At 39.8% G+C, this 25908-nt stretch overlaps 8 protein-coding genes and 1 long non-coding RNA gene across 11 annotated transcripts; 2 read left to right on the top strand and 7 right to left on the bottom strand.

The window, feature by feature from the left end:
• The first annotated feature begins 1529 nt into the window (after window positions 1-1529).
• Window positions 1530-3381, top strand: LOC130496795 (uncharacterized). 2 transcript variants are annotated; one of them, XR_008935961.1, is made up of 3 exons: window positions 1643-2190; window positions 2282-2578; window positions 3197-3381. It is a non-coding gene; the product is annotated as an uncharacterized LOC130496795 (long non-coding RNA). The 2 variants fall into 2 exon arrangements; XR_008935955.1 differs by having other exon boundaries at window positions 1530-2190; window positions 2282-3381.
• Window positions 3382-3615: 234 nt separating this feature from the next.
• LOC108821361 (uncharacterized) lies at window positions 3616-4993 on the bottom strand. The gene is made up of 4 exons (XM_018594401.2): window positions 4592-4993; window positions 4230-4385; window positions 3947-4146; window positions 3616-3824 (listed from the first exon to the last, which is right to left on the bottom strand). The coding sequence occupies exons 1-3, from the start codon at window positions 4892-4894 to the stop codon at window positions 3949-3951; spliced, it is 657 nt and encodes a 218-aa protein (XP_018449903.1). The 5' UTR covers window positions 4895-4993; the 3' UTR covers window positions 3616-3824; window positions 3947-3948.
• Window positions 4994-5129: 136 nt separating this feature from the next.
• LOC130508272 (uncharacterized) lies at window positions 5130-9222 on the top strand. The gene is made up of 6 exons (XM_057003690.1): window positions 5130-5588; window positions 5784-6584; window positions 6671-6853; window positions 6940-7793; window positions 7916-8725; window positions 8836-9222. The coding sequence occupies exons 2-6, from the start codon at window positions 5798-5800 to the stop codon at window positions 8920-8922; spliced, it is 2721 nt and encodes a 906-aa protein (XP_056859670.1). The 5' UTR covers window positions 5130-5588; window positions 5784-5797; the 3' UTR covers window positions 8923-9222.
• Window positions 9223-10105: 883 nt separating this feature from the next.
• On the bottom strand, window positions 10106-14374 carry LOC108819634 (uncharacterized). Of its 2 annotated transcripts, none has more exons than XM_018592688.2 (6): window positions 13123-14374; window positions 11929-12612; window positions 11649-11846; window positions 11264-11553; window positions 11108-11192; window positions 10106-10845 (listed from the first exon to the last, which is right to left on the bottom strand). In XM_018592688.2, exons 1-6 carry the CDS (start codon window positions 14038-14040, stop codon window positions 10228-10230), a joined length of 2793 nt encoding a protein of 930 aa, XP_018448190.1. In that variant the 5' UTR covers window positions 14041-14374; the 3' UTR covers window positions 10106-10227. The 2 variants fall into 2 exon arrangements, with proteins under 2 accessions (XP_018448190.1, XP_056861083.1); XM_057005103.1 differs by having other exon boundaries at window positions 11264-11496.
• Window positions 14375-14942: 568 nt separating this feature from the next.
• Window positions 14943-16184, bottom strand: LOC108820946 (uncharacterized). The gene is made up of 3 exons (XM_018593981.2): window positions 15840-16184; window positions 15528-15683; window positions 14943-15440 (listed from the first exon to the last, which is right to left on the bottom strand). The coding sequence occupies exons 1-3, from the start codon at window positions 16149-16151 to the stop codon at window positions 15240-15242; spliced, it is 669 nt and encodes a 222-aa protein (XP_018449483.1). The 5' UTR covers window positions 16152-16184; the 3' UTR covers window positions 14943-15239.
• Window positions 16185-17300: 1116 nt separating this feature from the next.
• LOC108819633 (uncharacterized) lies at window positions 17301-18228 on the bottom strand. Its single transcript, XM_018592687.2, has 3 exons — window positions 17929-18228; window positions 17574-17729; window positions 17301-17495 (listed from the first exon to the last, which is right to left on the bottom strand). Exons 1-3 carry the CDS (start codon window positions 18226-18228, stop codon window positions 17301-17303), a joined length of 651 nt encoding a protein of 216 aa, XP_018448189.2.
• Window positions 18229-18673: 445 nt separating this feature from the next.
• Window positions 18674-20099, bottom strand: LOC108819631 (uncharacterized). Its single transcript, XM_018592686.1, has 4 exons — window positions 19791-20099; window positions 19404-19559; window positions 19084-19270; window positions 18674-18678 (listed from the first exon to the last, which is right to left on the bottom strand). The coding sequence occupies exons 1-4, from the start codon at window positions 20097-20099 to the stop codon at window positions 18674-18676; spliced, it is 657 nt and encodes a 218-aa protein (XP_018448188.1).
• Window positions 20100-21286: 1187 nt separating this feature from the next.
• Window positions 21287-22320, bottom strand: LOC130496703 (CASP-like protein 1C2). Its single transcript, XM_056989026.1, has 3 exons — window positions 22054-22320; window positions 21851-21953; window positions 21287-21661 (listed from the first exon to the last, which is right to left on the bottom strand). Exons 1-3 carry the CDS (start codon window positions 22209-22211, stop codon window positions 21428-21430), a joined length of 495 nt encoding a protein of 164 aa, XP_056845006.1. The 5' UTR covers window positions 22212-22320; the 3' UTR covers window positions 21287-21427.
• A 1746-nt stretch (window positions 22321-24066) lies between these two features.
• On the bottom strand, window positions 24067-25854 carry LOC108848752 (protochlorophyllide reductase C, chloroplastic). Its single transcript, XM_018622222.2, has 5 exons — window positions 25716-25854; window positions 25537-25635; window positions 24902-25439; window positions 24482-24837; window positions 24067-24406 (listed from the first exon to the last, which is right to left on the bottom strand). Exons 1-5 carry the CDS (start codon window positions 25770-25772, stop codon window positions 24251-24253), a joined length of 1206 nt encoding a protein of 401 aa, XP_018477724.1. The 5' UTR covers window positions 25773-25854; the 3' UTR covers window positions 24067-24250.
• Window positions 25855-25908: the final 54 nt, after the last annotated feature.

Here is a 25908-nt window from a genome sequence, read left to right as displayed (position 1 = left end):
AGAAATTTGAAGAAGGAAGGAGCCAGATGAGAGTTCTCATCGGCTGTAACTAGATCGGTTTTGATCTGGGGATTATCTTCCGACAAGGTTAGAGTTGGAAGATGGAAGGTGGAGCTACCTTCGGGAGTTGTCTGAAATCGGAAAAGCAAGGTGGAGATTTGTCATATGTGCTTTACCGAATCCAGATGGTGGGCTGTGAAACTTCAGTATGGGCCAAGGGAATTGAGTTGAGGCCCAGGAGAAGCTTTAGTTTCGCGGATTGAAGCCTGTGATCTTATACGCAGCGTTTTTGACCTGTTACTTGGGAGAGTCTGCAACGACTGAAGAAACAGACCATGTGCAGTCCGTTACAACGACGTGAGCTGGCACACAAGTTGCAAGGCGGTCAAAGGGAATCTTAGCTGCTATAAGAGGAGAAAGGAAACAAGGAATCTTACGGAGGGAGAAGAATCTACGTCATATAGATCTGAGAGGGTGAGAGTAAACACGTGAGATATCGGGTGTGAGATCATCTTGTTCATCGTTTACTCTGTTTCTGATCTGGGTGAGTGACGTGAGATATTGGTGAGAGGTGTGAGCTTGGTGAGTGATTCCAAAGTGATTCCAAAGCTTGTACTCAGTTTCCTTTCTCCCGAGACGTACCAAGGGTTCGTTAATACCCTTGGGAACTCGTATACTCTTGTGTCGTTTACGTTTTTCTGCACAAACACATCACATAATCATTAATAAACTCAAGCTAAAGGAATGGACTAGATACTAAAACTTGATCGCTCATAAACCACTACATATACCCAAAAATCAAACGCTAAATTCTAAATCTAAACTGTAAATTCTAAACCCAAGGGTTTGGGTTTGGGTTTAGAGCTTCGTCTTAGGGTATAGGGTTTGATTTTAGGGTATAGGGTTTGGGTTTAGTGTTTGGGTTTAGGATATAGAATTTTATTTTAGGGTATAGAGTCTAGAGTTTAGAGTATATGATTTGGGTTTAGGGTTTAGGATTTGGGTTTAGGGTATAATGTTTAGGTTTAGGGTTACGGTTTGGATTTAGAGTTTAGTTTGCGGTATTAGTTTTGTTAAAATTGACATTTAAAAGATTTTTTGGCTTTTAAAAAATGTATTTAATATTTTTTGTCATTAATCCTATGTGGCAATTTGATTGGCTAATAGAAGTGAGGTGAATTTAAAAAGTTCACCCCAGGGGTGAACCTAAGTATTGTTCTATTTTTCTACCATCAAGTTAAAGTTTCACATTCTTTATGTTATATCCAGTTCGGTTTAACCTCAGACAAACATAACTCGACTTGTCATAATTCAATATATATATATATATATGTTTTAAACTAAAACTACTTCAGTTTAGTCTTCCTTCCCATAGGTCAGGGGCATCGGAAAGCTCAACTACGTCATCAATCTGCCATTTGAAAATGAGAACACACACATTACTCGAGAAAATTGTACAAAAACTCATAATCAAATTGTAACGACCCCGTTACTATAAACTAAACATAAAAATTGGTTATGTTTAATTATCGAACCAAACCATTCCAAAGGTTTATCTTTTAGTGGTTTATTATAAATCGTGTATGCATATATACGTTAATATGTATCTCCTCCTAAAAACCTAAAGTTATTTGCCGTCAGTAGAGATTAAGCCTTCTCTAAGCCATCTTCTTCTCCATCACCAGCCACCATCAGCCACCATGAAAGAGGAGCCAACACACATTTTGAATAGAGAGATTAAAGCTCATCAGACATGTTTTGGAAGAGCAGAGGAACTATCAATCAAACCTGAGTATTTCGAAGCCAAATTTTGAGGTTATGTTCTACACTCATAGATATATGTTTATCAGAAAGCGGATCATCATTTGGATTTTTCATCTAATAGTTATGGTCATTTCTTTGGGGCTGCTCGTTGTAGATCGGATCCGCCGATAAGTCAACTTCATCAGTGTTTTCCCGTTGATCTAGAAGGAACCAGCAAACGAGAGAGATATCAATCGAAAGATCTCGTTGTCAGCTTTCCAGATCATCTTCCCGATCGTAAAACCAAGGCACGGTTGGAAAGTTATCGACGTTGCTTCTTGGCCAAGGATAGCTGAAGCTTAGTGATGCAGATACAGTTCCGACTAGTCTCAGCGTAAAGGCCAAACGGCCGACATAAATGAAAGCTTTCAATCTGGAAATTTGTCAGTAAGTAGTTCACTCTTCTATCTATCGTCTGCAAGAAGCGGATTGTCATTTCGAGTTATTTTCTGAAAGTTGTGTTTGTTTTCGTGAAAAGTATTACTGCAGTTTTCATTTGCGACCAGCCTGGATCTGAAGCTATTTTAGTTAATCAAATGGTGTCCGATCGGAGTAAAATCGGTGTCTATGGACAGAGGATATCTAGGACTATATTCTGACCGGAGGGATTGAAAAGTTAACGGTCAGTTATTGAGATATTCACATGTTTCCTCTATGGTTCAGCTCTGCCAGAATCATTATATTCATTTATTTTCAGAGAGTTTCGAAGTTGCTGTTTTAGAACCATCAAAGTCCATTATGTATTTCTCAGGTTTCTTCAGAACCCATGGCAAAGGTGAGGGTCTACTCCATAAATTCCGTACCAGTGTAGAATTCCTTCTATGATAGGTTTAGACTTCGAAACATGAAATGTGTCTGCTTGAATCTTTGCTTGGTAGTTAGTTTATTTATTGCAAACCGGAATTAGGGGTCTAGAGGATTCAACCATTGATTGGATTGTGTGATGATGAGATATGAGATATATATATGTATATACATAGTTATAGTAGGGACTATGTGCGAGGGCGGGGGTTCAGGGATGCCTGGACTAGCGACGCCACTGTGGAGGGGCGGGGGCTCAGAGATGTCTGGGCTAGTGACGCAATTTGTGTGGTGCGTGGTGCAGAGACGTTTGCATCTGACGCAGCGATCGAGGACGGGGGTACATAGACAGACTGTACTAGTGGCGCCACGTATGTATATCCATATGCGGAGATGCGGGGTGTGTGGTATATCTATGCACTATCAGCGCAGTGTTTGTTGTGTGTGATGCTTTAGGCGTCTTGCTTGTTCATGTTAGAGCTAAACTTCCATAGCGGGAGTTCTGTTTACTCAAGTCAGTGGTTTGTGGATTAGCATCCCATACCTCACTGAGTGACTCCCCTGTTACTCACTCTCTTTTTCCCCCTTTCAGGTGAGGTAGCCGAGCAGGAGTGATTACTTTCGGATTGGTGCTTTGGGAGTTTTATTCTTATTTTCAGATTTCGGTTTTATGCTTTTATCGATATTTTCCGGGATTTATTTTATTTATGCTATTATTGGATTATGGTATTGAATTTGACTTTTAAGAATTAATAAATGGAGACTTTTATGAGATTATTATTTATTATATTATTTTAGAAAATCGGGGTATTACACAAATCGCAGTACAGACAGCACATAGAGTATTGAAACTTATCAAACGTCACGACCGCTGAGAAAGATAATAAGTATTGAAACATTTCCATTTTCATTTTTAAGAGAGATGAAACTTTCGTTATCATTTCCCTAAGATATGCTTGGCCACCTCTATCATTATGATTTCTATTATAGACTTTGATTGAACAAGATCACTAACATGAGACTAAGCCCCCATTAACACAATTTAGAACCGGAGTATAATTTAAGGTCATACAGCTTTTAAAAATAGCTTAACTCCATTACACAAACTCGATTACGTGTATAAGTTTCCAACATAATTAGAAGCTTTTTAAAAAAAAAAAAATTAGAAGCTTTTAAAACTTTCCTTGGGAGGGAAGCAAAGCTCAAGAAAACACAACAGTCTGCAGTGGAAAACCAAAAAAAAAAACACATATCACTGCTGAGTAGATGTCGGTTAATAGAGGAAGCTAAATACATCCATCCCCGAGAGTGAATATCTAATTAGGAAAAGCAAGTCAAAGACCTTTAGGAGGAGGAGGAGGAGGTGGGTCTGCAAAGGATGGGATGAATCTTAGTCTGCCACACCTTAATCTCAGCCTTAGCTTGATACTCGACAAGCTCTCCATCAGGAGTCTCCCTAGCCATGAAAGTAATATAAGCTTTGACTCCAGCGATCATCATTATCACCACCCTCACGATATGGTCAAGCGTCACTGTCTTATTCTACAATTTTTTTTTTTAAAAAGAAGCAAAATAGTGAAATGATAATCCATCTCTTACAGAGAGAAAGAGAGCAAGAAACTAACCTTTGTTTGGTTGTATTTGTCAATCGCCACTTGAGCCATAGTCTCCATGTACTCACGCCCCGTGATATTGGGCTTTTTAAAAATGGCGTCCAGATTCAAACAGCGCCACCCTTGAAGCAGATTCCTAGGAACCATCCCTTTATCCAACAAGAAACCCTTAAAAAACAAACAAAAACAGATTGAAACTTTAGGTTCTGTTCATCAAACCAAAAAAAAAACATTGTACTTCAAACAAGAATGGAACTATTATGTCTGCAAACCAAATCTTAAAACCAAACATGGAACTCAAAGAGGGCTTTCAGACAAGATACATACAGACATACATACATATAAAGCACAAAGCTTTAGAAACCGAGACATACCCGGCTCTCGTAGAGATGGCGCATATAACGACGCAGCTCGAATTCGTCCGAGTCCGTTGCCTCCTCCGAAGGCGACTCGTAGTCTGAATCGAAACTGTCGACATCCCAAACCTGGTCGCTTTCTGCGCTGTCTTTTTCCTCATCTTGTCGGATTCCTTCGCCTTCGACAGGATCCGCCACCAGAGACGTCTCGGCCTTGCGTTTGGTCGGAAGCTTAATGCAATCCGACATGGAAGCCTCCATGTGTTGCGTAACATCGAGCTCGCGATCAACCGTATCAATCATGCTGGCACTGGGATTCATGTTCGATGTAAGTAAACCCTAGATCAAATTTTGCTTATGTCAATTTGCTCGCATACAGACAGAACAATCTAATATATATTCGGTCTGGCGATATGTTTCTCCCCCTCCCACCATGATTATTTACGATAGTGCCATCTTAAATAGTACTGTATAGTTTACTTATTCATGACCAATAATATTCTTTTTATTTAATTTAGAGTTAATTGGGCCAATATACACTAACGACAGTGAAATTAACAAAGTGCCCAAAACTCAAAAGAACTCGTTGGGCCTGTACACATTTGCGTCCCCCATGACGATTATGCCCCTATGACCTACAAAACAAACGGCGTAAAGGTGAAAAGTTGATCTTCGGCGTGATCTTGCGTAGTACAAACCAAAGATACTCTGCTGTCATAGGTTTACGGCTGATATCTTCTGATATCTTCTCCAGTGACCGGTTATTAGGGTTATTCTATCAAGTACAAGCAGGATCGAAGCAATAGCCTTGGGAAACTTCTGTGTCTCGTGTAATGGGGGGATTTAGAGGTTATCCGAAAATCTTTAGGGATTTTGTTACTCATCTATTTAATGGAGTTCTGGGGAAACATAAATGTAAAGCATATTCGATAGAGAGAGAACGAAAACTGTTAGAGTGAGATTGCTGCAGTGGCGAGAATCCTTTTACAGTAGTCGTTATCCCTTTGTGTTCGAGGTATGTTTTTTGAATTTTTTTTTGCCTTTGTGCATTAAATATGTTACTTGTAAACCACTTTGAGCCTGCAACATATGTGTTCTGGTTCGTTAACATTTATTGAGAATGCCATAATTATCATGTTATTTATTGAACTGACTGTGGATTAAACGGCTGTGTGTCCTGATGTGAAGTTAATTTTGTCTGTGTGTTCAGATCTAACTGTCTCAATGGGTCAGTTAGTTAAGCTTGTCGTTGGCGTGTGGGAGCAAGTGGGGCACCGTGGGTGGCTGTTCTTGGAAGATCCAACAGAGCGTAAGTATGAGATAATGGTTCATGAAAACCAGACTTATGCTAGTCTCATGGATCTTGTAAGAACACGCTACAGTGTGGGGTTGGAGACAGCTGTGACTCTGACCTATGAATTTCCGGAGTGGATGAAGGGGCCTGGAGACATATCGGCTCCCCCAGTGGATGTTAAAGAGGATGGGGACGTTGAACTGTTTATGTCCATCAGGATTGATCTCCCTTCAACCAGGCTGATGGTAACCATAGGCAATGATGTTGTTGCCCGCTATCTATTCCTCAGGCGTGATGACTATACTGTCATCGGATCTTCCAAAGGAGTGGTGGGTGCAAAAGGGGGCAATTACCGAGACAGTTGTGATATTAACCTTCAAACCGAAGTAGTAGCGGGTAACGTGTTCAGTGGGACCCCAGTGGATGGGAGAGGGTTCTGGGAAGGGATGCTGGGACAATGCTTTATGTCAGCGAGCCAACAGTTCCTTGCGAATGTGTGCGGGGGTGGAAGTATGAACTTTGGAGATGGAGATGCTTTGGCTTTCATGAGGACTGCGCTTGGAGCGTCGAAGGAAACAAACGTTGGTTCTGAATCATCTACGGATTCTTCTCCTGGTCCAGAGGAGACTGTGCCTGATTCGTATGGGGGTGGCGTGATGAGTTTGTCTCAAAGTGAGGTATTGGCAGCAGACGTTGGAAGGAACACTTTGGCCATTGGTGAGTTAATCTGTTTTACCTTTTATCTTAACTGTTACCAAAAAAGTTTATGGGCTAACGGTTTGCTGTATTTGAATGACCTACAGTTGAACCGCAGCCTGGAAGGGAGAAAGCGTCGTTGGTTGAGTACATGAGGAAAGGGAAAGGTAAATTGTGTGATGAGGATGGAATGGAGAAGAAGCGAAGCAACTCAGGCGAGCGTGCGAGCCCCCTATTGTCAAACCCAAACTTCCCTGATCCTATTCCAGATGCTGATACAACGGATGAGGGTAACAGTTACAAAAACTTGTAGATTATAAGGAGAAATGATAGTTGCTAATGATGGCTAATAGCGGTTATCGTTTGTTGTACGCAGATACAGATGAAGAAGGAGGAAAGCATCTCTTTGTGGGTCAGGTTTTCATTAACCGCTCCGCTTTCAGGACACACATGTCTCTTTACGCTTTGGCCAATAAGTTTCGGTATTTATGCCGTCGTTCTGAGCCAGGGAAAATGGTGCTGGTTTGTCGAGGCAATGACTGTAAGTGGAGAGTGTCTGCATCCAAGCTCCCAGGGTGTCCCCAGTTTCAAATAAAGAGGCTGGAGGAGGAGCATAGCTGCACGGTGGATGAACGTGGAGATTTCAAGCAGCATGCAACTTCTAACCTTATTGGCGAAATGGTTAGGAACAAGTTTGGCTGCGGCGGGACTGGTCCTAGACCAGCTGCACTCAGAGAGTTCATGCGTACTGACCATCAGGTGCCTATCAGTTACTGGAAAGCTTGGAAATCAAGAGAACTCGCAAGGGAGCATGGACTCGGGAACACAGTGGATTCGTACAAGATGTTGCCCTCTTACCTGTCAAAGTTGGCTATTGCGAACCCGGGCACAGTGGCAGCCATAGAGACAACGCCTGCTGAAGGGGAGGTCCAGCGCTTCAAGTATCTTTTCCTCTCGTTTGGAGCGTCTGCTAAGGGCTATGAGTACATGAGAAAGGTCGTGATCGTCGATGGGACGCACCTTAAGGGGAAATACAGCGGATGCCTTCTAACTGCGAGTGCCCAGGATGCAAACTACCAAATCTTCCCCATCGCCTTTGCTATAGTGGATGGAGAGAATGACCTGTCGTGGGGCTGGTTCTTCCAGAAACTAACAGCTGTGGTGAAAGATGGGTGCGATGTTGTTTTCGTCTCAGACAGACACAGCTCCATTTATGCTGGCCTACACAAGGTAGGAACCGAAATTAAATGTCTAATAGTAGCAGTGATAATATTTTGTAACTGTTAAGTATATTTGGGGTTGTGTTGAAATTATGTTAGTAGCTAATTCGTTTTGTTGGCTTTCCTCTGCAGTGGTATCCTACGGCGAAGCACTATGCTTGTGTTCTTCACCTCCAGCGTAACATTGTTACCATGTTTAAGAAGAAGCATCTAGCCTACCTGGTCTCAAAAGCAGCTCGAGCCTACCGTGTGTGTGACTTCTACAAGTATTTCAACGAGCTGAAGATGATTGACATCAACTGTGCCGATTATCTGATCAGGATCGGATTTGAGCACTGGGCTAGGTCCCACTCTTCTGGTTTGCGTTACAATATCATGACTTCTAACGTGGCAGAGTCTCTCAATGCTGCACTCGCTGAGGCAAGGGATTATCCTATCGTGGCTCTAGTGGAGTACATAAGAGGAATGCTTATGAGGTGGTTCTCAGTGCGCCGTGAGGCATCAGAAAGGTGTGGTGGACTTGTCACACCCAAGGTGGAGGAGCTTATATCCCGCAACTTCAGTGTTTCAAGTGGATTTTTGGTCCGCCATATAAGCAAGGCGGAGTTTGAAGTCCGTGGGAAAGAAGGAGTACCATTCGCTGTAGACCTTGAGGCGAAAAAGTGTAGCTGTCTTGAGTTTGATATGCTTCGTATACCTTGTGGGCATGCTGTTGCTGCTGCAATACACTCTAAACGTAGGGTTGATGCTCTTGTGGGGGAGGAACTCTCGAGGAACAATTGGGCTGCTGGGTACTCAATGAGCATTAATCCAGGTGTGGATGACAAGGCGGAGACGCCACTAGGTGATACCCTTGCCTCTCTAGTCCTCGCACCTCCGAACACAAGGCGTCCTCCAGGGAGGCCAAAGAAGACAAGAATATTGTCTAGGGGAGAATTCAAGGTTTGTAGCGTCTGTTACATAATTGTATCACTTAAGTATGTTTGTTAGTTGATATGAGTAACATATAGCCGTTAACAATTTAATTGTTCTCTGTTGGCTATCGGTTGCAGCGTGGGGCGATGGGGCGCAAGAAACGGGCCTGTAAGAGGTGTGGTGGTAAGGATCACAACCGTGCAACATGCAAGATGGCGATATGAAGGTGGGGCGGAGGTTATGAAGGGTCATTTTAATGAAGTCTTTTGGTAAAGGTCTGATGTGGGGCGACCAATTTTCATGTATAATATATAAAGTTCCCCATGAGTCCCAAGAATCGTCAATCGTTTGTAACGCGTAGTTTGGGATCTCGAATAATGTATCGGCAATGACCCACCTTCTGTAATCTGAAAACTATGTCTTAAAATAATATCGTTTTGTTGGTTATTGACCTTCTTTCAATTGTAGGACAAATCAGCATAATCCTTATGTGTTGTGTTAACTAAAATATTGTGGGTCCAATTAACTGAAGTTATTTTGGGTCGTTGAATGAACTTGGGTAGAATGAACAAGCCTTGAATTAACTTTGGTAAAAGCTAATTCTTTCCTAATTACCTCAACTCTATTTTTAACTTTGGAAAAATGTTAAGGCTCTAGATGATTTGACATAGTTTTTGCTTCTTTGCTAGAATGAACTAGCCTTGAATTAATTTGACAAAGTGTATATAGGACTGAAGTAATGATTACGTTATCTATACTAATTTGACATAGTGTAAAACAGCAAGTCGTTATCCGTTAACGTACGTGCACTATGCTAACTGTTTCATCTACCTTCTATTTTTATATGGTAACGTATTGGTAGTTGAGTTAAGGTAGATTAACAACTAGTATAATAATTTAGCAGTTAACGTGAATTATCTATGCTAACTGTTCTCCTTACCAATTTAAAAATTTGTTAATAGACGGTATCTAATGTAACTGTAATCATTACCACGAAAATAGAGTTATCAGCAACAATTCCAAAAGTCGTGTACTACCGTTTTCATTGTCATGTATCTCTAACATCGCATTCGCTTACTTTGATTAGCTAAGGGGTTGTTAGCACCTAACGAAAATGGTAAATGCTTTTAGCAGTTGTTAACCGCTAATAAACAATATATCCGCTAATCGTGGTTATGCGGCGGCTACCTGTCATCGATGGTAAAGAGGTGCCTCGGTTTGTCTAACCACGTAACTATACTTGTGGGTTATCTTAGCACTTAATTTAACATGGTAACAGGTAATGAATGGTGTAAGCATCTAAGAAAATTGCTGGCAGGTTGTACCGACATCAAAATAGCGAGTTCGGGTTCTCTACGTTAGGTTAGTCAATGGTATTAGTTTTCCAAAAGCAAAATAGAGTGTAGATGAAACGGAAAGAAGTACGGGATTTTAGCATAGTAATAGTACGGTTATTACGGAAACAGATGCAGAAAATAGAGAAATCCGGGAGAAACAAACAATAAAGACGACAATGGTGGGAGAGATGTTTAAAGAGGAGCAACGTCGCGGTAGACAAGAACAGCCAGGTGTTTAGCCCCCGCAGACAGAGAGTCTTGAGTGATTTCTTTGCAACCGTCGGCCTTGTTCAGAGCATGAGCCTGTATCAGCAGGGCGGTTGTCGTAGCTGCATCAGTAGAGATGGGGTTCTGCGGTACACCAGGAAGCCTTATCATCTCATATTGTTTGCGCTGGTTGGGCCCTAAGTTTCCCGCCGCAGCGTTAAGGATGTGAGGGACGACAATGGTAATTGGGTTCATGTCCTTCTTCAGCATGCCATCCGTGCGGAACCCGTAATTACAGTCAAGTATTTGTACGGTCGCGCCTGGGACGTCAAGACATACTCCAATCCAATGCTGTTTGTCGATGCAAAATGGGAAGTAAATCCTTTCGTAACCATCTGCGCTGTTGGTGGGACCTCTGAAGTATTTGAGAACATCTGCATCGTATTTCAGCCTGCATCGATCCCTCACAGCGCACTTGACAAGCCGGGCATGTTGTTTCATGAGCAACGCGGGGAAGTTGGTGTCATGGATCGCTATCCTAGAGGAGTGGATTCTCTTCCTGTCCCGCTCAAGCGCAATGTAATACATGAGGGCATCCATCACCTGGGAGAGAGATAAGCATACAAAATCAACATCAAAGTGAAGAATTTAATTAATTTGCGGCAGGGTATCATAATGTGTTATGGAGATAAGTGAAATGTGTTACAGCTAAACAGATGTGTCGCAGTTAAGTGTCTAGTGTGTGATTTCGTAAAATTAACAACCAAGCGTAATGGTTACAACTAATTTTATTAGTAACCGCTAACCAGTAGCTATGCTGATAAGATTTAAAGGTAAATGAGGTGTTAGCTGAAAGATGATTTACCTTGGGGGGCATTTGGAGAGTGCGGTCCACTACATCGTTCAACTCCTCCGTCGTAACAGCGATACCGTTTCCGACATTGTACACTCTGCATGAAAAAAAAAATATGTGGGGGGAGATATGATAACCTATTGGTACTTGAGTTAAGGTATAGCTTACTTGTTCAATCCCGCGCTCTCTCGCATTGACATATAGATCTCGTTGATGTTATCTGCGGAGGTAATAGGTGGTTGTTCCACTCTGAAAGCTTTGATCTTTGGGTCGCACTGATAGTCGTTGAACAGCGGGGGTAGAATTCTGGTCCTTCTGCTCTTCCGGGTTTCACCAATGTCAACGTTCCCCACCGGGATGTGTACGGCGCCGGGAAGTAGCTCCGTGCGTGAAACATCCTCCTGCGAGAGGCCCAGAGAGAAGGTCGGAATTTCGATCATAGATAAAAGGAATTCAATCTGACAATGAGAACCCCGCTCACTCAGGCGCACGTAACATTGCAAAAATAACATGGTTAAAGGAAGGTAACAAGAAAGGCATTTGTATGACTGACCTCGTTATGGTAGTTTTTTTCTTCTTCAGACACTGGGGATAGTTGGTGGTGTATGAAAGAAGTTTTCTGGCCGCAAAGTGGGGTGGTGAAATCTGTATCCATTGGAGTGTCGGGGACATCATCTACCATGTTGTTGACGTCTTCTGCGTCTAGCTGTTCAGTTATCGGGGTATGTGTCATGACGTCGGTAGCAAATACCTGCGAAAGGAACACTTGACATCTGAAATAACCTTGAAAGGGTTGTGTAGTGTATAACATGTAATCAACAAAGACATCTTACCTCGCTCTGTTCGGTGAAACACTTGACATCTGAAATGACCTTGTTTATCACGGTGTCGGCACGTGGTTGATCAAACACAAGGACGCTTTGGTGTTCGGGAATGGCAGTCTGTAAGACGGTTGGCTTCCCTCCTGTTGTAGCAGGCTCTGGTGCTGGTTGAGGAGATGTGCAGTCAGTGGGGTTTTGGTCCACTTGTGGCACACAACCAGTATTATCTTCATTTTCAGCGCCGATGGGTTTGAAGTTACCCAAATGGCCAATGATACTCTGACTAACGACTGCCTGCATGTTTAAAAGTTCAGCTTTGATCACTACCGCCAGTCTGTCCTCCAATTTTCCCACCAACTTATACACGGCATCGTCGATCTGTTGGGTTACCATGCGCCCGACAAGGTTAGCTATGAGCGTGGGATGGTAAGCATCACCAATATCCCCATCGGGTGAGTTGACGTTGCTATGGCTATCCCTCTCTTTTTTATCTTTAGCTTCTTTAAGTTTTCTCTCTGCTCTCATGCGAGTGAGAGCAGCAGCGGTTAGGCCTCCTACGAACATGGACTTGTCGAACCGATGACCTTGTTGAATTAGTCGTACGAGGTTGTCAACTAACTCATCATTAACCTCGTCATCCCACATAAGCTCTTCTTCAGTATGTGCGGTGTCCACTACCATAGAGATAACATCTACCTGCAAAATTGAAAAGAGAAACATTAATACAAACATTTTGTAAAAAGGCTGAGAGCAACCACTCATGGGAGTTGTTATCTATGCCAGGTAACGTTTAACATCGCAAAATAGCGGTAATCAAATAGGATTGCAGTTATCTAACTTGTTAGTATTCTATACAACATGATAGTTGTTATCTAAGCGAGGTGACGCTTAACATCGCAAACGGTGGTTCCCAAAAAAGATTACAGACAAGTAACTTGTTCGTGTTTTTGTAAAAATGTTACTTGTTAATGTGTTTTGCTGTCGTTATTTTTAACTTTTACACCTCTACTCAATTAGATTGCGGTTATCTACCTAACCTGTCCGCTAATGTGGGATAAACAAATGATTAACTAGTAGTTAATATGTTTGACTGTTGTTAACGTGTTTCAGTGTTCTCAAACAACCTAACAATACCTCTAAGCAACTCCTAACCCGTAGCATTTCCTTAGTAGCGACTAAGATATTGGGTTACTCTGAGATACATACCTTCCCTTCTTCATCCATGTCTCTGACATGAGCGGGGTTTACACAGTAGCGGGCGGTTGCTTGCGTAACAGGAGTTGCCTCAATGAGAACTGGTGTCTCGTCTTCAGCCTCATCCTCCCCTGTTTCGGAGTCGGTGTCAGAGTCAATGACTACAACAGGCTCTGGCGTGTTTACAGTCTCTCTAATCTGCGGGACTGCCGCAATGAAAACGAGTTGGATGGCGTCGACAAAACCAGGCAAAGCGACGCTGGTTTGTGATAGCAAAATCTCGTCTTTCTTCTTAATGCCGGTGACGAGCATCTCAAATGCAAGCCTCCCCCATGGATAATTCAGAAACTGGTTGAGATCGCGTATCAACTCGACATGCTCCGGGATAATACGTGGGAGGTGTGATGTCGGAAGCAGTACACATGATGTAAACGCTAGACAAGCATACTTGAGTCGCATCGCTCTGTCTTTTATCTTCCTCTTCTTTAGCATCTCGATGGCCGTGTCAACGAGGCAGAACTTCAGAGATCCAAAAAGCTCCCCCCAGTATAGCTTCTCCGTGATGGGGTTCTTCTTCCTTTTAATGCTTTTCTTGGGAATCTTTCTGCAATTAAGGCCGGTGACGTGAGCGAACTCGTGTAATGACATCCTAATCGGCTTCCCGGCGAACAGAAACCAAATCTCGTACTTTTTCTTGACGCGTAGGTTTCGAACGAGAACGAACTGCCCGAAACTTCCAGAAAATGAAGGATTCTCCGCTTGTGCAATTATCTTTCCAAACGTCGACTGTCGCAAGAACTCCACCTCTTCCGGGTCGAGAGCCTCTAGTATAGACTCGATCCTCTTCGGTTTGTGGTATGTGTTCACTCTATCACCGGCAGGTTCTTCACCGGCTGCAAACATTCGTTCCGGTAGTAGCGTTGGATCCATCGTATCGCCCTAGAAAAACAAAGAGTCGTTTTCCTCTAAAGAAATAAAAGTTGTTCTCGAAATATTAAGATGTGAGGTTCTGTTGACCAGAATGGTGGTATTTGAAAGGAAATTGTCTATTCCTTGATTGTAAAAATTGGCTTTTGGTTTTACCCTTCTAGTAATTATGGCTAAGAGATATGCCGTGTAAAAGAGTGGATTACTGCTGCTTTCTGACACAATATAAAGCATGTCGATATCGTTAGTTTGTAGGATGTAGGGGTGTAATGGTCTTTAAAAAACGAGGAAACAATAGGGTGGTAGTTGCTTAATTACTGAGAATTCCATGTATATACGTCCTAATTTCTCTTTAATTTATTCATTAGTTATTGGCTTATTGCCAATATTACAAAGGTAACGAGTAACGACAAATATCTTTTCAATCAAAGTTTGCATCTCTACGTTACACATTACATTCAGGCTTTATAAGTTATATATAACCTTCCCGATGTATTCTTTTGTTTGGTCTATAAAGTTTTACTTCTTTTTAGTTGTTTTTTCTTCCGTCAAGTTAAAGTTTCGCCTTTCTTTACGTTAGTTTTAACCTCGGGCAAACATAACTTGACTTGTCATAGTTCAAACATAACTACACAAGTCATCAATCTGCCATTTGAAAATGAGAACACGCACATTACTCGAGAAAAATGTACAAAAACTAATAATCAAATCACTGTCCAGACACCACATAGTATCATATTATCAAACGTCACAAAAAGATCATAACTCTTGAAACCTTCGTTATCATTTCCCTAACGAAAGATATGCTTGGCTGATTTTAGCTCTATCATTATGGTTTCTATTAACATACCATTAAAACCAGCAGTATGGTTCTGTTGTAAACTTTTGATTGAACATATAAAATGGATTCGAACCGGAGTCATAATAACTTAGCATCATTAAGGTTTTACAGCTCTTAAATAGCTTAAATCCATTACACAAACTCAAATTACTTATATAGGTCTCAAACATAATTAGCCTTTCTTAAAACTTTCCTCGCGAGGGAAGCAAGCTCGAGAAAACGCCAAGAGTCATAAATTAGAAAACGAAGAAACACCTATCAGTCACTAGGAACTGAGAGTATACCAGATTAGAGGAAGCTAAATACATCGATCCCCGAGAGGGAATATATCTAATAAGGAAACGCAAGTCAAAGACGATCTTTAGGAGGAGGAAGAGGAGGAGGTAGGTCTGCAAAGGATGGGATGAATTTTAGTCTGCCACGCCTTAATCTCAGCCTTAGCTTGATACTCGACAAGCTCTCCATCAGGAGTCTCCCTAGCCATGAAAGTAATATAAGCTTTGACTCCAGCGATCATCATTATCACCACCCTCACGATATGGTCAAGCGTCACAGTCTTATTCTACAAGTTTTTTTAAAAAGCAAAAATAGTGAAATGATAAACTATCTCTTACTGCAGAGAGAAAAGAGAGCAAGAAAGAAACTAAACCTCAGTTTGGTTGTATTTGTCAATAGCAACTTGAGCCATAGTCTCCATGTACTCACGCGCCGTGATATTGGGACCTTTGAATACGGCATCCAGATTCAAACGGCGATACCCTTGAAACAGATTCTTAGGCATCATCTCTTTATCCAGCAAGAAACCCTTTAAACCAAACCAAAAAGATTGAAACTTTAGGTTCTATTCATCAAACAAAAAAAAAATTCTACTTTTATGTTAGCAAACCAAACATTGGGCTCGCAAAGAGGGGCCTTTCAGATAGATATAAAGCGCAGAGAAAGTTTAGAAATCGAGACATACGTTGCTCTCATAGAGATGGCGCAAATAACGACGCAGCTCAAATTCGTCCGAGTCCGAAGGCGACTCCTCTGGCGACACGTAATCTGAATCGAAACTGTCGACACCCCAAACCTGGTCGCTTTCTCCGCTGTCTTTTTCCTCCTCTTCATCAGGGCTTCCTTCGTCTTCGACAGGATCCTCCACCGGAGACGACGTCTCGGCCTTGCGTTTGGTCGGAAGCTTAATGCAGTCCGACATGGTAGCCTCCACGTGTTGCGTCACCTCGGGCTCGCAATCGACCGTGTCAATCATGCTTGCACCGCCGGGATTCATGTTCCGGTTTTGAAAATAAAAGTAAACCCTAGATCGAATTTTGCTTTATCTCAATTTTGCTCGCATACAGACAGAACAATATGTTAAAACTTTGGATCTCGTGATATGTCTTTCCCCCTCTCAACGCGACTATTTACAATAGTGCCATCTTAATTTTACTTTTTATTTATTCGTGGCAAAATAATGTTATTTTTTCATTAGTTATTGGCTTATTGCCAATATTTTTTTTTTTCTAAACTACAGTTATTGCCAATATTACTAAGGTAATGGCAATATCTTTTCAAAGTTTGCATATCTACATTACTTTTTTTTTTGTCACAATAGTGCCATCTTACATTACTTTTTTGTCAAAGTTTGCATACCTACATTACATTCAGGCTTTATCAGTTATTCTTTTGTTTGGTCTATAAAGTTTATTTCTTTTTAGTTGTTCTCTAAATGGATGAAACTTGTTTTTTCTACCATCAAGTTAAAGTTTCACATTCTTTATGTTATATCCAATTTCAGTTTAACCTCAGTTTAGTCTTCCTTCCCGTAGGTCAGGGGCATCGGAAAGCTCAACTACGTCATCAATCTGCCATTTGAAAATGAGAACACACACATTACTCGAGAAAATTGTACAAAAACTCATAATCAAATCGCAGTACAGGCAGCACATAGAGTATTGAAACTTATCAAACGTCACGACCGCTGAGAAAGATAATAACCATTGGAACATTTCCATTTTCATTTTTAAGAGAGATGAAACTCTCGTTATCATTTCCCTAAGATATGCTTGGCCATTATGATTTCTATTATAGACTTTGATTGAACAAGATCACTAACATGCGACTTTTTTTTGATCAAACATGAGACTAAAGCCCCCATTAACACAATCTAAAACCGGAGTATAATTTATGGTCTTACAGCTTTTAAAAATAGTTTTAACTCCATTACACAAACTCAATTACTTTTATAAGTTTCCAATATAATTAGAAGCTTTTAAAACTTTCCTTGGGAGGGAAGCAAAGCTCAAGAAAACACAACAGTCTGCAGTTGGAAAACCAAAAAACACATGTCACTACTGAGTAGATGTTGATTAATAGAGGAAGCTAAATACATCCATCCCCGAGAGTGAATATCTAATTAGGAAAAGCAAGTCAAAGACCTTTACGATGAGGAGGAGGTGGGTCTGCAAAGGATGGGATGAATCTTAGTCTGCCACACCTTAATCTCAGCCTTAGCTTGATACTCTACAAGCTCTCCATCAGGAGTCTCCCTAGCCATGAAAGTAATATAAGCTTTGACTCCATGGCTCATCCTTTTCACGGCCCTCACGATATGGTCAAGCGTCACTGTCTTATTCTAATTTTTTTTTTTTAAAAAGAAGCAAAATAGTGAAATGATAATCCACTACAGAGAGAAAGAGAGCAAGAAACTAACCTTTGTTTGGTTGTATTTGTCAATAGCCACTTGAGCCATAGTCTCCATGTACTCACGCCCCGTGATATTGGGCTTTTTAAAAATGGCGTCCAGATTCAAACAGCGCCACCCTTGAAGCAGATTCCTAGGAACCATCCCTTTATCCAACAAGAAACCCTTAAAAAACAAACAAAAACAGATTGAAACTTTAGGTTCTGTTCATCAAACAAAAAAAAACATTGTACTTCAAACAAGAATGAAATTTTATTATGTCTGCAAACCAAATCTTAAAACCAAAACATTGAACTCAAAGAGGGCTTTCAGACAAGATACATACATACATATAAAGCACAAAGCTTTAGAAACCGAGACATACCCGGCTCTCGTAGAGATGGCGCATATAACGACGCAGCTCAAATTCGTCCGAGTCCGTAGCCTCCTCCGAAGGCGACTCGTAGTCTGAATCGAAACTGTCGACATCCCAAACCTGGTCGCTTTCTGCGCTGTCTTTTTCCTCATCTTGTCGGCTTCCTTCGCCTTCGACAGGATCCGCCTCTAGAGACGTCTCGGCCTTGCGTTTGGTCGGAAGCTTAGTGCAATCCGACATGGAAGCCTCCACTTGTTGCGTAACCTCGAGCTCGCCTTCAACCGTGTCAATCATGGCACTGGGATTCATGTTTCGATGTAAGTAAAACCCTAGATCGAATTTTGCTTATCTCAGTATAAACCCTATATATGTTTTTTTCAATAATTATTACCGGTATTACTAAAGTAATAATGACAATATTTTTTTTTGCAAAGTTTGCACTCTACATTACAGATCAGGCTATATAACCGTAAAATTTTGGTTTGGTCTGAATTTTTTCTTTTTAAAAGATGTTTTCAAAATGGATTAAGTTCCTTCTATTTTCACATCAAGTTAAAGTTTTGTCTGTATGTTTAATCCACTACAATCTTTTTTTTTGGACAACAATCCACTACAATCAAACCTCACAAGAACATAACTCGACTTCTCATCATTCAGTATATATATAGTTCATCATATTAGTTTTTAAAACTGAACTACTTAATAAATCTTTCCTGCATGCATGTCAGGAGCATTTGAAAATTCAACGACACCATTAACCTGTAATTAGATAACGAGAAAACACATTATTAGAGGAAATTGTATACTAACTTTTTTACTAATAATCAAATCAAAATAAAGACATCACAAAAGAGTATCATAGTATCATATTATCAGACGTCACGTGACCATAGAGAAAGAGGATTTCTCATATCAAAGTACATATAAAAATTTTCTTTTTATAATCTTCATCTATTTACATATTAAAAAATAACAACAACAACTAAACAGATTGGGTGGATAGATGAAACTTCACAACATGAGGGTCAATATAAATCACTAATGGAGACCTCAAAGGACCTACTCCTACCTACTACATACATGTCGAATTGAGCATTCATGCATATATATATCTCATAGATTTCTATAAAATATGAAATCAAAAGCAACGTTTCTCACATTTACCTTTAGAAGCTGGTCTGCAAAATATGGCATGAATGTCTTTCTGCCAGACCTTCCGCTCAGTCTTAGCTTGGTACTCTACAAGCTCTCCATCTGGAGTCTCCTTAGCCATGAAAGTAATATAAGCTTTAACGCCAGTGCTCATCCTCACCACCACCCTCACAATATGGTCAAGAGTCAGCATCTTATTCTATAACAAAAATAAAATAAGAAATGAGATTTGATCAATTAGTTTTTTTTTTGGAACACTTGATCAATTAGTTATAATCATAAACACAAGAAAAGAAAAGTAGAAGATCTTAATTGAATATGTTACAACTAGCCTCTGTTTGGTTGTATTTGTCAATAGCCACCTTCACCATAATCTCCATGTACTCACGCCCCGTGAGGTTAGGCTTGATGAAGTAGCGATCGAGATTGAGACCACGTAATCCTTGAAAAAGATTTTTGGGGATCATTTCTTTATCCACCTTGAAACCCTAGAACCACTCAACATGCAAATACAATGTAATGAAGATTTTTTGTTTCTTTGTTTGTGTGTCGCAACCAAATTGCATCTGAGTGCAGCAATGGTGTTATTACAAAAACAAAACACTGATGCAAAGAGACTCTACAATATGCCTAAACAATAAATCTAGAGTTCCGCTAAGAGAGTAATGAATAGAGCAAATCTAATGGGTGTATCGTTCTAATGAGAAACAACAACTTACCCGTGTCTCGTGATAATGGCGCACGTATCTACGGTACTCTCTTTCATCATCATCCTCAGGAGACTCGTCAGGCGACTCGTAGTCATCACCCTCGAAACTATCAAATCCCCAAACTTGGTCGGTTTCACTGCTGTCTTTCTTCTCTTCTATATCCTCTTCGATATCCTCTTCCCCGCTTCCTTCGTCGTCTACATGATCTGCTTCTGGAAGCGGTTCTTCCTTGCCTTTTACCGGAGAATTAGAGGGATCAGCGCAAGCTGCATCCATAGGGTGCGACATATCGGGCTCGGTGCTGGTGTTGGGATCCATGATTTTGTGTAAACCCTAGAGTTGATTCCGCCGATATTGACTTTAGTAAAACAGGCACAGTGATGTATTTAAATATCTTTGGTGGTGGAGGGCACTATGTACATGTTTTTCCCCTTCCCCAACATGTTTATTTACAGTCGTTGCCATTTCCTTTTTCTTTTCTTCCGGTTTTACCCTTTGTCTTAAATTGCCCATAGGGAATTTGCTAGCAAAACTATAATATATGATATAACCATCGCAACAAATCTATCTTATTAAAACAGAAACATTCTGTTAGACCTAACATTTATTTTGTAAGTTTTTAAATTAAATACATTTTTATTCTTTATAGTTAAACCTACATAAATCATTAATGTTCATTTCTTTATACTACTATCCATGTTTCCAAACAATATACTTATTTCTTACTACTATCAATGTTTTCAAACAATATATTTTATACTACTATCAATGTTTCCAAACAATACAATAATTAATCTTAATATTTTATATCTATCATTTTTTCTTTAAAATTTTGTAGAAACATCATAATTTCATAAATTGCAAAATAATAAACTTTAAAATTTGGATTATAAGATTACAAATTATGAAACTATTACAATTTAAATCAAATGAGATTACATATTGGTCATCCATCAGTTCAATCGGTTAGTCTCGAATTTTAGTGATTTTTGTTAATATGAATATTTTAAAAACCTAAATTGAATTGTTAGATCTCCGGATTAACCGGTATAATCACAATCGGGTTGAATTTAGAAACACTGTTTTAAATGCAAAAATATTTTAAATACACTCTTTAAAAGTTACCAAAATATTTGTTAAGTTATTAGTAAAAAAATTCATCGTAAAATATTCCGCGCTTCCAAAGCGCGGGTCATAATCTAGTTTATATTAAAACCAGTCAATAGGGGGGACTCTGCATGGTATCCAGATTTATATATATTCTAACCCCAAATAAAAGTGTAAACATCGCATACGTATAATTTTACTTTCATTTGTGTTAATTTGGTTTTAGACCTAAAAATGTCTGCTCTATATCGCATACGTGGATTTTTTTGAGAAATATTAAACCCAAAAGCCAGGGCCGCCACATATAAGGTCTTAATCGAATCCGAACATCACCTGCTTTTACAGTATGAATCAATATATTTGGTCGTTTTGTTCATTCTGGCGTCAGGCGGAGACAAAATTACAAAAAATTATATAGATATGTATGCTTAATTAGACCAGAGTATTTGGTTTGACCAAAAAAAAAAGAAAAGAGCAGAGTATTTTTTTGAAAAAGAAGAGCAGAGTATTTGGTCTTAGAATTTCTAATATTATTTGATTCAAGATTTTCGGAGAAGAAAAGGGTCGACAACGGAGTGGATAGAGAAAATGAGCAAGAAGACATAGAGGATAAGTGCGACTAAACCGGCGATCAGAGCTCCGGTTATCTGATCGCAGAATCTTGGCACTTGGCCGCAAATTGGTAACCATCCTGCGTTTGCGTTTCCTCTCTTCCCCACTTGTGCTACCGCCACCGCTGCTGATAAGCTTGACGTCAACAACATCGTCACCATCTTCACAGTTAATTTGGCATTTACAAGGAAAACAAGGTTAAACACGTAATTATCAAAACGTAAGCAATAAAATGAGACAACATTAGACAATACTACAAATGCATATATAGTTCATGGTTAGTATAATCATATTATTTGTAGCAGCAGTTATTAAGAAAATAAATGATTATAAGTAGTATAATTAGTTACCAAGTCTAAGACAACTACGAATTTCCACAGCAAACTCTCTTTCGGAAGAAACAAAACGAGAAAGCTATAAACGCTAACAATCGCGTTTGCGATCACGAAGTACCTGCCATACACACGCGAATGCATAACGTATCATCACAATACATACACTATTTCTCTTAAGTGAATTAAACATGCATAAAAAAGGAAACATAAACGCTTACTTAAACGCTGCCAGATCGCTATACTTAGCCACTAGGGAGAGGACAAAGAAGGAAGATCTTTCGCGGCTGGTGACCATTGCGATAACCGCCCCTAATGCAGCGCAAAATGCCGCAAATCTTAGCACCAACCCGCCTAATCTCTGTGTTACCTTCACCATCAGTTAAGCTTTTTTTGTGATCTCTAGAAATTCTAGCTATGGAAGAGAAAAGGAAAGAGAGAGAGAGAGAGAGAGAGAGAGACAATGTAAGAAAACAAATTCACGAAATATAAACCCAAGTAAAATGAATATGATATTGATGTGTTGGATGGGTTGGTTAGCTTTTTTCAACTGTCTCCACCGGTCATGCAAGTTTTACTTATCTATCTTATTAAAACATAAACATTCTGTTGGACCTAACATTTATTTTGTAAGTTTTTAAATTAAATACACTTTTATACTTTATAGTTAAACATACATTTAATCACTAATGTTCCTTTATTTATACTACTATCCATGTTTCCAAACAATATACTTATTTTTTTATACTATTATCAGTGTTTCCAAACAATATACTTATTTCTATATACTACTATCAATATTTTCAAACAATATATTTTTATACTACTATCAATGTTTTCAAATAATACAATAATTAATCTTAGTTATTTTATATCTATCATTTTCTCTTTAAAATTTTGTAGAAACGTCATAATTTCATAAATTGCAAAATAGTGAACTTTAAAACTTCGATTATAAGATTACAAATTATGAAAATATTACAATTTAAATCCAATTAGATTACATATCGGTCATCCATCAGTTCAATCGGTTAGTCTCGGGTTTTAGTGATTTTTAATATGAATATTTTAAAAACATAAATTGAATTGTCAGATCTCCGGATTAACCGGTATAATCACAATCGGGTTGAATTTAAAAATACTGATTTAAATGCAAAAATATTTTAAATACACACTCTTTAAAAATTACCAAAATATTTGTTAAATTATTAGTGAAATTTTTCATCGTAAAATATCCCGCGCTTCAAAAGCGCGGGTCAAAATCTAGTTTTTTGTTTGTTTATCAAGCAAAAGAATACTCAAAAATAAAAATAAAAATAATCAGAATTAAAAATGAAAATCTTAACTTTCTGCAAAAACCATTGACATTTTTGAAGCAAATATTTAATTAATAGTGTAGACAAATCATATTTTGTAAAAAAAAATTATTTATTTAGTGACATCAAGAACAAATGTTTGTTTTGAAGTGAGTCGTTGTCCTAACTTAGGTGAAATTTATCAGTAATTTATCAGTAATCACCAAGAGCTCTAAAATTGATGCCCTATGATTCATTTTTGGCACCTGGGCCTCAGGAAGGAAGCATCCAGGCCAATGAGATGCCATCTGCCAAAAAGTACAAGGATAGAGTTACACCCTGCTGTTGCTGGCTATACTCGTTGCCACTGTTGCCTTTTCTGCAGCTTTCAGTGTGACAAAAGTACCTGGGGGAGAAACACATTGGTATAAAGTCTTTGTGGTCTCAAACACAATAGCAATGTACAGTTCAGTTCTCACAACTGCTGCTCTCATATGGGCACAGCTTGGCGATCTGGTGTTGATCCTCAATGTCTTGGCATAGCTCTTATTTTCATGTCTATTGCTTTTCTAGCTGGTATGCCTGTAGTGGTGGGAAACCAGTCGTGGCTTCTTGTGCTGCTCCTTGCATCAGGCGGCTTCTTTTTGGGCATGATTACTCTGCTGGTTGTTCCTTTTATCTGCCCTTATACTTCAAGTCCATCCCTTTTCAGGTATGTCTTGCGTTACCCTTTTTGGCTTCTTATGCTCATTGTTTGGAATGATACTGACGATGACTTGGAATGAAACCAAAAGCTCTCTGTTGTTATATTCATTTTTGTCTCCAGCATTATTTTGGTTCTTAGTTGTTTCTTTCTGCAATGTACCCATGTAAAACATTTTTTTTTAAATTCTAGAACATGTATACTTCAATGGATGAATCATTAACATTTGATTGCTATCTACGTCAACTATACTCTTTACCAAATCGTTGATGTTTTACAATACATTATGGAATTTTTCTTGTCACTCATTGATTATGGTAGAAACTAGTAAATGGTGGGAAAAGTATTACAGTTTATGAATTTAGTAAATGACTTCTCTTTCCATAGGTAGACACATACATAATCAAAAATGCATTTGCATCAAGCCAAGCCAACAAGCTTCTCGCTAACCTCCCACAGTTTCTTTGCCTTCTCAGCATCACTTGCTTCTTTTGATAGCTGATTCTCAAAGGAAGACGAGTTATTATTCCAGCTCCAATACACCCCTGACTTTCCCAAACTCGGATCACTCACAACCTACACCCAATCACACTATCAATCAATAATCTGTCTACATATAATACTTATAATCCGATTCACAAAGACTCTGACCTGTGCTAGTCTTTTCCCAGCTTCCTCTTCAGATACGTAACCTTTGGTGATATACTTCTGAAAAGGGGGAAAGAGAAGCCTGAACAGAGGTACGTGTTCTCTGAACAACCCCGTAGTAGCGATGCAGCCAGGGTAAAGAGAAGCAAACGTGACACCCGTTTCCTCGTGGTAACGCCTGTGAAGCTCCTGCATCGTCAGCATGTTGCATACTTTGCTGTCTTTGTATGCTTTGGCTCCGTCATACTCTCCTCCATCTATCATCGAACTGTTTTGCCCGTTCAGTCCCGATGCTAAGCCTCTTAGGTCTCCAAGGTTCGCCTTTGGCGGTACATTCCCAGCCAATGTGTTTGTGTTCCCTACAAGAACATTCATTGTCTGAAACTAGAAACTAGACTCGTTGTGTCTTTTTTATTTTTTTACCTGTTATAGATCCTACGATGATCATACGTTTTGATGGATAATCAGACTGTTTCAAGTCATCAAGAAGCAACCTCGAGAGAAGAAAATGTCCTAAATGATTGGTTCCAACGCTGAGCTCAAACCCTTCGGCTGTGAAAGAAGGTTCCTTAGCAGTCGGCTGGTAAACCGCTGCGTTGCAAACAAGAACATCTAACGGCCGTTCTGTTCTGCGGAAACTATCAACGAACTGCTTCACGCTTTCGAGCGAGGCGAGATCGAGATGCATCACCGTGTAGTCTTCCTTGGACATCCCAACGAATTTCGCAGCTTTCTCGGCCTTGAGAAAGTTCCTGCAAGCCATGATCACGTGCCATTTCCCCGTGTCTGCTAAAGCCTTCGCCGTGGCTAAACCTAGACCGGAGGAAGCTCCGGTGATCACTGCTGTGCCTTTTCTCTGTGTCTTCTTTTGCTCCGGCGAGGCTTCGTTAGATGGAGGCGTTGCTGTAACGGTCTGTGCGCGAATAACGGTGGAAAAACGTGGACTTTGTCTTCTCTGTTCCTGTACCAAAACAGAGTATAAACTCAGGTTGGAGATTACTCTGTTTTTTTTTTTTTTGAGAATTGAATATCTATAAGATGATTGATTTTTTATTTACCTTGATGGTTAACAGGTTGGAGATATTGTCGGCTTTAAGATGGTTTGAAAATGAAAAACCAGTTAAAGTCGTCTCCTTTAGATAAGCATTGAACTTACCCTGCAAAAATCAACCATTGAGACGTTTTTGCATTTGCTCGAATTCGGAATCAAAATTGATGACAGTGAGAGTAATAATACCTCTTTTCGGATTGAGACGGTAGAAGGAAGAAGAGAATATGCAGCCTGAAGAGCCATTTCTGTACTGAACTGAAGTTGCTAGAGTTCAGTGTCTTTCTACGTTGTTCGATTTGAGGAGGGGGGGGGAGGAGACAAAAAGATAAGGTAATATTGGGTTAGTGACACGTGCAACCACTCAGATCACTAGTTTGGG

Source organism: Raphanus sativus, chromosome 1 (genome assembly GCF_000801105.2).
Source record: "Raphanus sativus cultivar WK10039 chromosome 1, ASM80110v3, whole genome shotgun sequence".
Classification (NCBI taxonomy): domain Eukaryota; kingdom Viridiplantae; phylum Streptophyta; class Magnoliopsida; order Brassicales; family Brassicaceae; genus Raphanus; species Raphanus sativus.
The sequence above is the reverse complement of the archived record's forward strand: the minus strand, read 5'-3'. Positions and strand labels throughout refer to the sequence as shown.

What these genes read in the sequence shown, in the direction of transcription:
- LOC130508272 (XM_057003690.1), top strand. Translation starts at nt 5,798, where the DNA reads ATGGGTCAGTTAGTTAAGCTTGTCGTTGGCGTGTGGGAGCAAGTGGGG. An exon ending in AAGGAACACTTTGGCCATTG is followed by an intron (nt 6,585 to 6,670) that starts GTGAGTTAATCT and finishes AATGACCTACAG; the next exon opens with TTGAACCGCAGCCTGGAAGG. An exon ending in TGCTGATACAACGGATGAGG is followed by an intron (nt 6,854 to 6,939) that starts GTAACAGTTACA and finishes TGTTGTACGCAG; the next exon opens with ATACAGATGAAGAAGGAGGA.
- LOC108848752 (XM_018622222.2), bottom strand. Translation starts at nt 25,772, where the DNA reads ATGGCTCTTCAGGCTGCATATTCTCTTCTTCCTTCTACCGTCTCAATC. An exon ending in CATCGTAGGATCTATAACAG is followed by an intron (nt 24,838 to 24,901) that starts GTAAAAAAATAA and finishes ATGTTCTTGTAG; the next exon opens with GGAACACAAACACATTGGCT. An exon ending in CTGGGAAAAGACTAGCACAG is followed by an intron (nt 24,407 to 24,481) that starts GTCAGAGTCTTT and finishes GATTGGGTGTAG; the next exon opens with GTTGTGAGTGATCCGAGTTT.
- LOC108819633 (XM_018592687.2), bottom strand. Translation starts at nt 18,228, where the DNA reads ATGAATCCCAGTGCCATGATTGACACGGTTGAAGGCGAGCTCGAGGTT. An exon ending in GCCATCTCTACGAGAGCCGG is followed by an intron (nt 17,730 to 17,928) that starts GTATGTCTCGGT and finishes TTGTTTTTTAAG; the next exon opens with GGTTTCTTGTTGGATAAAGG. An exon ending in ACAAATACAACCAAACAAAG is followed by an intron (nt 17,496 to 17,573) that starts GTTAGTTTCTTG and finishes AAAAAAAATTAG; the next exon opens with AATAAGACAGTGACGCTTGA.
- LOC108819631 (XM_018592686.1), bottom strand. Translation starts at nt 20,099, where the DNA reads ATGGATCCCAACACCAGCACCGAGCCCGATATGTCGCACCCTATGGAT. An exon ending in GCCATTATCACGAGACACGG is followed by an intron (nt 19,560 to 19,790) that starts GTAAGTTGTTGT and finishes GAGTGGTTCTAG; the next exon opens with GGTTTCAAGGTGGATAAAGA. An exon ending in ACAAATACAACCAAACAGAG is followed by an intron (nt 19,271 to 19,403) that starts GCTAGTTGTAAC and finishes TTTTTGTTATAG; the next exon opens with AATAAGATGCTGACTCTTGA.
- LOC108819634 (XM_018592688.2), bottom strand. Translation starts at nt 14,040, where the DNA reads ATGGATCCAACGCTACTACCGGAACGAATGTTTGCAGCCGGTGAAGAA. An exon ending in AAAAAAACTACCATAACGAG is followed by an intron (nt 11,554 to 11,648) that starts GTCAGTCATACA and finishes TCTCATTGTCAG; the next exon opens with ATTGAATTCCTTTTATCTAT. An exon ending in GAGAGCGCGGGATTGAACAA is followed by an intron (nt 11,193 to 11,263) that starts GTAAGCTATACC and finishes TTTTTCATGCAG; the next exon opens with AGTGTACAATGTCGGAAACG.
- LOC108820946 (XM_018593981.2), bottom strand. Translation starts at nt 16,151, where the DNA reads ATGAATCCCGGCGGTGCAAGCATGATTGACACGGTCGATTGCGAGCCC. An exon ending in GCCATCTCTATGAGAGCAAC is followed by an intron (nt 15,684 to 15,839) that starts GTATGTCTCGAT and finishes TTTGGTTTAAAG; the next exon opens with GGTTTCTTGCTGGATAAAGA. An exon ending in ACAAATACAACCAAACTGAG is followed by an intron (nt 15,441 to 15,527) that starts GTTTAGTTTCTT and finishes AAAAACTTGTAG; the next exon opens with AATAAGACTGTGACGCTTGA.
- LOC130496703 (XM_056989026.1), bottom strand. Translation starts at nt 22,211, where the DNA reads ATGGTGAAGGTAACACAGAGATTAGGCGGGTTGGTGCTAAGATTTGCG. An exon ending in AGCGATCTGGCAGCGTTTAA is followed by an intron (nt 21,954 to 22,053) that starts GTAAGCGTTTAT and finishes TGTGTATGGCAG; the next exon opens with GTACTTCGTGATCGCAAACG. An exon ending in TCGTAGTTGTCTTAGACTTG is followed by an intron (nt 21,662 to 21,850) that starts GTAACTAATTAT and finishes TTAACTGTGAAG; the next exon opens with ATGGTGACGATGTTGTTGAC.
- LOC108821361 (XM_018594401.2), bottom strand. Translation starts at nt 4,894, where the DNA reads ATGAATCCCAGTGCCAGCATGATTGATACGGTTGATCGCGAGCTCGAT. An exon ending in GCCATCTCTACGAGAGCCGG is followed by an intron (nt 4,386 to 4,591) that starts GTATGTCTCGGT and finishes TTGTTTTTTAAG; the next exon opens with GGTTTCTTGTTGGATAAAGG. An exon ending in ACAAATACAACCAAACAAAG is followed by an intron (nt 4,147 to 4,229) that starts GTTAGTTTCTTG and finishes AAAAAATTGTAG; the next exon opens with AATAAGACAGTGACGCTTGA.